The sequence below is a fragment of the Montipora capricornis genome, chromosome 6 (assembly GCF_036669925.1).
Source record: "Montipora capricornis isolate CH-2021 chromosome 6, ASM3666992v2, whole genome shotgun sequence".
In the NCBI taxonomy this organism is placed as follows: domain Eukaryota; kingdom Metazoa; phylum Cnidaria; class Anthozoa; order Scleractinia; family Acroporidae; genus Montipora; species Montipora capricornis.
The window spans coordinates 58,219,757-58,228,755 of NC_090888.1; the positions used below are offsets into that span (position 1 = coordinate 58,219,757).

Genomic DNA, 8,999 nt, shown 5'->3' on the forward strand with positions numbered 1-8,999 from the left:
CAATGGTCCGTGAAGTGGGCTGAAAAAAGCTGTTGTCATTGGATGTCTGAGATCAATAGTAAGAGGAGAAGGGTTAAAGGGGACATGCTGGTAGATGTTGTTGATCCACTCAGCCCTGAACCATCCTTCAGTGATAACATGTACTGGTAGTCATGTCGTCTTATGTTAGGATGTGTAGCACAATCACCGTACCCACTTGGGGGTGGCTCAGAAACATTTCCTGCTTTATTCAGTTTAACGTCTTCAATGAAGCTATATTTTTGCTGAATGCTAAGGTTATCCTTGTTGATTAGCATACAGGGTGTAAAAAGGGTAAGCGACTTTCTTTTCTTGAGAAAACAAAGGAAAAGGATAGAAAAATAGGCAAATTTTGAGTGTAACGCGTAACACAATTTTCAAATTGAAAGTCTTTAAAACCATTTTTCATAAGAGAGAACAATTATGTGGATTAACGGACAATAACCAGTGATAACACGCAGTAAATACTACATATGAGCCAAATTAAAACAGTTCAAGTTTATTAAAACACATTAAAAAGATTCAAAATTCCGTAGTTTCCTTACTGTAACGCTGTGTTTTGGAATTCTGGCGCTCACTAGGTTATAGTTTGAAACAAGTCTTCAATTGATATCTGTGGCTTCAAAACCACATGAACTAAATGCTCATACCTTGTGCTTTAACATACAGAAAAATTAGTTTGAGGGATCCACTACGAATGGAGAAATCACTCCTCAAAACAGTCGCTACGCTTTTTCTGTTCCGCAATTGCGCAATAATATTTTTCGAGACCACTTCTTTCAATGTTGCTCCTGCTCCAACCAAGCCGTAAGTGGGTTCCAACCAAGCATTTTCTGAATGCTCACAAGTTCCACTAGCTATTTCCACAGTTTCGTCGTCGTAGCTTTCAGGGTCGCGAAAATATTAGCCTTTGACTGAGTCGCTACGTTTTTTTTAACATGCCGGGCCATATTGAACCTAGTCTTGAGTGCCAGTGAACATCACAAATCTACTTCGCAAAGAAGCCATGATTTCCATGTGCTTTACAAGGCTTAATAACCTTTCCTCTATGGATATTATTGGGAAGTCCACAATGTCTTTTCAGGGGCAATTTTCAGGAAATCGAGAGAGACATCTGCTCTGACCTCAAATTGTAAAGTGGAGCAAAAAAGTGGAGCAGAAAGTCAGCGTTTAGGGTGTCAATAGAACTAAATGAGGGGATGCTATCCTCCATGTAGTGAAAGCTTTCTGTTTTTACTTTTTATTTGCCTCAAAATTGACTATCTGTATGAAAGACCACGCCTGCAAGGGGTCATGGGTAAATCAAAAATTCAGTTTTAACAGACCAAACATTAATATTTTCCGAACAATTAGAAAGATATGTAAGTCTGGGTGTGAAATAAGCCAAAATAAGTGATTTTCACCCCAATAAACACAATTTCACAATTCTTAGGTATGTTACAGAAATGGGTACCGTGATCATGCTACTCATCTAGTCGATAGGGAGTCCGAGCAAAGGTGATGGCTATGACAATGACAATGCCACAATGGTTGAAAAAGGAAAAAATACATGTACCGGTACTTATGCTGCATGTGCAGCACAAAATTTGTGCATTTCTTTGCCGTACCGCACAAAACAACAATGTCAAATCACCATATTTTAGGTTTTGATGATAATGTGAGCATATAACAATGAACCATTCATTTTCTATGTTTACTTTAAAGTCGTTCATACCCATCCAGTTACAGTATAGTTTGCCATGGTACATGGTACATGGTAAACAAGATGGAATATTTACAAAACACTCACGATAGCACTAAGTTCTAATTTTGGAGTGACGTTCTTGTTGTTGCCATTGTCCTTGCTTAAACTCCCTGATTAAATCTGTAATGGCCACTCTTATGAGGGAAAGTGTTAAGGAAGCTCTAAGAGTGGTCAGGATAACCATAACTTTTTGCCACAGTTAGTACTTGATGCCATGTTAAATGCCATGCCTTTAGGGTGACTAGTGGTTGCATCATGCCAAGTACAAAGTATGTTCTCAAAAAAATACTTTCTCCTTTAGGGGGAGAGGATAAAAATTTGAAATTTCAAGAACTCCGAGTGTAAAATGATGGACTACCGGTGAATTTGGGATTCAATTAATTTGATCTTTCCTGAAATGACGTCAGATCTCAGATTAGACTAATACATGTACATGTACGCCATTCACACCAACAAGACATGTTTAATTAACCTGGATTTAACAAAATGAAAATCAGTCACACAAAAATGGCTTTTACGTTAGATTCAGGTGAGTTTCAATACATGCTTTGATCTGTGCTAAATTTGTAGTCTCCAAAATTCAGTATACACATTTAAAAAGAAAACACTTTGAAACAGTGTTTAATTAACATCTTCAAAACATGGTTAAGGTTTGGTAAATGCCTCAGGCACTTGGTCATCCTCAAAGGCTGACTCGCTCTGGCAAAAAAGAAATTCTTTCAATAAGACAATGAAATATGCTGCACTTACATGTATAGTAGGTCACATACATGTTTTATTAGATAAACAACATTGAAATACAGTGTACCAGGTGAGCTTTTGCATGAATACATGATACCGGTATCTTCACATTTGAAAATAACATGATACACTGTATCTCCACGTGAAAAATACCACATTGCTATCATTGTTACATAATGAATCACGACATTGTTCTAAATTAGGAGTACAAAAAATATTAAAGTGAAATGTTGTGGTATTTGATTGGTGTTTATATAATAAACAGAACATTATCGTCATTATGTGGCCGTTTATCTTCTCGTGTTGAAAAATATTTCATGAGTGAGGCAGTATTCGAAGAGAAATTATTTCATATCTTCACACAGCCATGAAAATTAATAATTATATCCTCTGTTTCTTTTGTGCACAGTACCCAAAGATGTACGATGACAAGGAGCCAATATTCAACTGCTACCTCAGAGCGCATTTGAACACGTAAGTTTATCACCTTCATTCGTAAGTTAGTATCGGCCTAAGATACCTTTCTACTAAGTTCAGCTGTGCATCGACCTGTTGAGCTTCGGCTTGGTTTGTGGGTGTTCCATTTCCATGTAGTTTTTTCGCCTTCATTACTACTGTGGTATGGTGTTCACCAGGCTGGTGACAGTGGTAAAAAAAATAACCAGCTTTTATTCTAACACCACTTCTCATTTCAAAATTTTTAAAACGAATCTTTGAAGTCCAGTGTGCCACTCTCTTATCCTTGATATGTAGATGGCTTGAGGTCACTCTCCTCATACGTTTGGTACACAGCTGAAGCTTTACAGTTAACAATGTAATATAAATAATTAACTGAATTGTTACAAAGTAATAAATTATGGCTACAATGTAAATAAACGGCAAGATCAAGCACATTCTTAGTATAAAATTATTTCTTTAAGAATCCTGGGAAATTAGTCAGGAGTTTTGGCAGAAGTGTGCCTCTCTTCATCAGCCTCAGCCGATTTCAGCGCAATACTCTATTTTGAAGTCATTAATCAAAGCTGGTCTGAGAGAGAGAGACTTGTAGATTTTACTCTGGCTAACGCCAGACAATAAATTTATTTTACATGTACTTGAAGATTGGGGGAGCTAAATACATGTAGGTATTAATGGATTTAAGCATTTCCCTATTGTGTAGACTGATAATAATAATTATTGCACTTACAGCCCTATGTTTCACCATGTCTCAGTTTATATTTGAAGTGCCTGTTTCTTGTATCTGGATGTCTATAACCCGCACTTCTTATTTAAGCATTAATTTTTGGGAGCATTTTACTTCATTGAGTCTTTTCACGGGAATACATGAGCCCAAGCAATTGACCTGTTCCCAATTGAGTACCTTCATAACTCAGTCGGTAGAGCGTACACTTCACTTGTGTCACAGAGTTCCTTGATTGGAATCCTTTTGAATATACCTGATTTTTCAGGTTTTTATAAGACGCAATTGCTTAAATTGACCAGATACGTATGTAAGTGCAAGGATCGTTCTTACTTTCAAGTATTATAATTATCTATTCATCTACAGTGTAAGTCTAAATCATGATTGTTGTATTACAAATCGAGGATTGACTGTGAAAACATCTTCTTCCAGAACAATAGGGAAAGTTCAAACTGCCTTGAGAATAAGCTGTGGTATATGTTCTGTAACCTAGTCAACCTCGTATCTTCTTTCTGGCTCTTGACAAGAAAGCATAGAAAAATGGCAGGCTCCAAAACTCTTAGCCTCTGTGGTCAGATGTTTTTTTGTGTCTTGTTTGCAGGGTAGAAAATTATCCCATGTTCTTGTATCTGCTCCTGCTTGGAGGCTTGGAACATCCTGTAAGGTTACATGCAAACTGAAAGTATGGTGTAGATGTCTTAAGCCATGTGTAGCCATTTTCATGTGATCAAAAACCACGTGTTTAAAGGGGTCATTACGCAGCTATTACAAAGGCTCTCAGGATTGGCTCAGAAAACAGTGGACCAAAACAAACAACCAATCAACAGTGGACCCTGACCCTAAAAACAATAGAGCTGCCTTCTAAAGAGATCCAATGAAGTTAGAGGTTGTAAAGAGCTGTGTCCTATCTCGTTACAAACGGTTCACAGTAACCCTGCAACATAGCTTCAGCTGTATCTGAAAGTGTATTTAAAGTAACAAAAATCTACAGAATAAGGTCAAAGTGACTTGTCAGAATAGAGACTTGTTTAGCATCATATTTACATGAAACAGCAAACAGGAATCGTTGGGCTACTGCTTGTCATAAAAACATGAAAATTTCCTTATTCAAACTTGTCTCTCTCTTTAGAGAAGTTGCTCTATATCTGAAGCAAACTGGCAAGAATTCAGCTAAAATCAAACAATCTCTTCAATAATTTTGTGTGCAATTCTGGATAGAAATCAAAATTTGTCCTTTTGAACAATAACTACATGTACAACAAACAGGGGCACCCAACAAGAATATAGTTCAAAACCGCTTAAGGGAACACAGACGGATTTTTGGCGCGTTGCTAAGGAAGTGAAATGTTACTTCTGTTAAGTAACGTCATCATATCATGAGCTGACAAGAAAACCCACTCACAAGCAAAAGTCACCGCACAAACTCTTGTTTCCATCGAGGGTTTTTCCTCGCCCTTCCTCTCGCTCGTTCTCAGATCAACTGCGCATGCGTTAACGAACTGACTTCTTTGAATTAATTTTTTTTTGCATGGCACGTTTTGCCCCCAAATACAGAATAAATTATAGCTAAGCATTGATTTTTTTCAAATCATCTTTTTTGAAAAAGTTATGGCTATTTCCGTATCGTTTATGCCTTTAAAAAGAGCATTTTGCAAAATAAAAAGAAAACCATGCTTGGCTGGATGCAAAAACGAATACAAATTATCAAACCATCGATTAAATAACCAAATAGCGTAGCACGGAGACAAATTTAGAGTTTTCTTTTATTGGTCACTGGACCATGGGGGTGGCATGATGATGCCATATTTAGGGTCATTTGCATACAAAAGTTGGAAACTGACCAAAATAATGCCTAATTCTCTCAAGTTACTTGACCATTACATCCTTAGCAACGCACCCCAAAAAATATGTCAGTGGGCCCTTAAACATAGCATTGTTAATTAAATGGTAGATATAGGCATATTTGTATTCCCTAAAAATTTTTCATCTGTTCAGATTTCCTAGCTGAAAGTCTAGTGATCCGAAAATTATAGGGATCAAAACTTACCTTTTCGAAAATTTCAGCCAGAAAAAAGGCATTTTTAGGGTAAAACCCGTTAAAAATGGGCAATTATACCATTAATTTTTTAGATATTCAAAAATCCTAGGACAGGCAGGCAAGCAAGAAATTTTACAACAAATGTTTCCGAAAATTCTAGATCTCAAATTGTCTTCCGAACAGATATTTTCCGAAAATTGACGTTAGGTGCCCCTGAACAAAGGCCCACTCTTTTAGCTTCTTTTGTTTGCTTGGAACTTAGCTCTTGTTGCCTTGTTCTTAAACTTAGAATTCAAAAGAATACTTGTATTTAACCTTGAATGAGGCAACAAGGGCTATTAAAGTTGCAAGGCAAGCAAACGGAAGAAATTTAAAACAGTGGCCATTTTGGTATAAGGTAGACATGTACATGTATATACTGCTTTACCTTTCCCACCCAAAGCAATATTATTAATGGGAATAACTCAACATTGTTTTGAGAGGAGATGAGGACAAGAACATTTGCTTTATAGAAATTTAATAGATTTAGCTGTGGGGAAAGGTGTATTGACAATAATTTGTGTCCAGGGCCCAGTTGGTCAAAGTCTGATTTAGAATTAGGTGATCCTGGATTTAGTGGAAACTTTTCTTTCAGTTGAGTTACCGATCATACATGTAAATGTTTCGGTAAGCCTTCATCCATAATTATTATTGCATAAAATTAGCTTGTTAGAGGCTTTTTGGACATGAAAAGCTCAAACTTTTGGTTGATTATGATATTTGATTAGTGCAATCAGCTTTTCAACAACTGGACCCAGGATTGTAGCTTCTGGGCAACAAAGAGTTGCACCGACCAATCATACGGCAAGATTTTCAGAATTCACTCTATCTTATAGAGAGCTTTCTTGTAATTTGAATTTTTTTTTTTTATTAGGTTGCTTGCTCTGTAGGTGGAATGGTGTGGGTTGTATCAAGGATATTTTATGCTCATGGATATTACACTGGAGGTATGGAATTATTTGGCAGTGTGCTGTGAGGTTTTGATCCAATCAGTTTAGTTTGCTACCTCGTATAAAATTATTTGAATGTGCTTCCCAAATCAATGTCACCATATTACGTAGACTCATATTCCGCAAGCTGTTATTGGATCATGCAACATTTTTGTGACACCAATGAAATGTGGTAAAATTACACGTGTTGTGGGTTGACAGGGTTTTTGTTATGATTTTTAATAGCAGGGACAATTGAACTTAAAGCAAGGACCAGGATGGCGGCTCTCATCTTGGCATGCTGTGCCAAGTCCGAATAGGTGTGGTAGGGGGTCGTCCCCCTCCCACTAGGGGGTAAGGGGGGCCACCCCCAGAAAGTTTTTGAATTTGTGAGGCCTAATGGGTACCTTTGGGTAAAATACTGGTCGATTTTCCGCTTCATTTCCTTCGCGCTATGGCTGACCGTAACCGACTAACATGCACAGTGTCTCATTTTTGAAGAAATTTTCTTCCGGCAGCCGTATTAGAGCCTACCATAGCAATTTGCTTAAACTCCCTAATGACGAAAGCAGGGGGCGCCGATCAATGTGTTTTCTGTGACATGTACATGTACTTGATAACATCTTGTCATGAACTCCAAATCAGCTACACGTACATTGTACATATACGCAAATTGTGGTACAACTAACAATACCCAGTAACAGAGAAATAAAGCACGATTTGGTTTAAGAAAATATTAAATAATAAAATACAAATATCAGTTGATTATTCTCTTCATGTTGAAAGAATCCTTGTACAACCTGCGCGTAAAATAGCCAGGACAAAAATAAAAATAGCAGAGTAAAGGTCCCGGCGTCCCGGCTTTAACAAAAACCCTGGTTGATGATTGATATTTACATCTTACTCAGTTAAAGGCCCATGCTGTAGGCTATGGCCTGCAATTTTCCAGTTTAATTTGCTTGCATTCTGTCCATAATTATAATTATTGGACTGGAAAAAAAGAAGCAGCAACTGGCAAGCTGTACATGTATAATTTGTCTTGCACACCAGATCCTCAATTGTTTTAACCCTTTCATTCAGAAGATCGAAGCGTTCATACTCGTAATTAGTAGCATGGATTTCTTTGTTTGGTGGTCATGAGAATTTGGTGTTATATCAAGATCACACCCCTCAACCTGATAATCTTCTTCATTCTCAATACCTGCTTGACTGACATTTCATTGAAATTGTGAGGATTTACGTACCGATCACTGTTAATGCTAGTCTTTTAATTTCAGATCCTAGCAAGCGCATGCGAGGAAGCTTTGGTTACTTGGGACTCCTGACAATGCTGGGGTGCACTGTGAAGTTTGGGCTTCACTTGTTAGGTGTAATCGCATCTTAAACAAACAAAGGATCACAGCACTGTCAATTAATAGCACCATTGAAACAAAACTCTAGTAGTAGGACCTAGTAGACCACAATCCACGTGAAGCTTATCGTGTTGCATTAGCCCGAAACTGTCCACCAGTAAAAAGAGCCGTGAGACTTTTTGGTCAATGTGAAAGTTGCATGACTCCTTTTGACTCCCTCAGACTGTTTCACGCTTGTGATCTTGCATCACTGTAAGCAGAACCCTCAATACCCATGCCAAGTTTTTGGTCTTGCAAAAGGTGTATTTTAATGGAAACCGAAAACAGCATGCACTGTACAATAATACGTTCCTGCACTTTCAACCCAGAATCCATAAGTTCTTTTATGATAAAGGTGCATGAAGCACCAGTTTTTCCAAAAGTTTTTTTCTTGGCTGGTCGACATACGCACTATGGGACATGGAATGAACTCAGAAACTATTTCAAATAAAGATTTTCAAACTACAGTGCAAGGAGAGTGCTCGATGGTATCTGAACTTACAACGGAACTTTTTTTGTTCGTGAAGTAGTACAAGGCATACAGTGTAGCTGACAAATGTAGTTCTTAATGACTTTGTCTTTCCGAAAAACACGATATTTGTAGAACTGCCGATTCGCGGTGCTAAAATTTTCCAAACTTGAAGATTCAACAATCAGGCAAAGCGCATTACATGGTATTAAAACCTCTCATCAGCAATTTGCACGCGGCTGTAATTCCTGGGCTATCCATCCCACTATGGGGAAACCCAGTTAATTCGGTCGATCCTCTGCGTCAGATATGGTATTCCTAAGGGACGTTCGCTATTTAAGCAATAGAAGACGTTTTCGACAGTTATGCAAACTCGAGACGCACTCGAGGGGTGGCATAACTGTCTCGACTTCTCCCAACTCCCCCTCGTGTTTAGATGAGGCTATGGAA

At 37.8% G+C, this 8,999-nt stretch overlaps 1 protein-coding gene across 1 annotated transcript in view; it reads left to right on the forward strand.

The window, feature by feature from the left end:
* The window catches only part of LOC138052655 (glutathione S-transferase 3, mitochondrial-like), an 11,733-nt gene extending 3,186 nt beyond the window's left edge, over positions 1 to 8,547 (forward strand). The window contains exons 2-5 of the mRNA XM_068899196.1: positions 2,913 to 2,977; positions 4,285 to 4,342; positions 6,635 to 6,707; positions 7,967 to 8,547. Coding sequence (XP_068755297.1) covers positions 2,913 to 2,977; positions 4,285 to 4,342; positions 6,635 to 6,707; positions 7,967 to 8,073 — 303 coding nt within the window. The 3' untranslated portion in view covers positions 8,074 to 8,547. The remainder of the gene's footprint in view (positions 1 to 2,912; positions 2,978 to 4,284; positions 4,343 to 6,634; positions 6,708 to 7,966) is intronic.
* Positions 8,548 to 8,999: the final 452 nt, after the last annotated feature.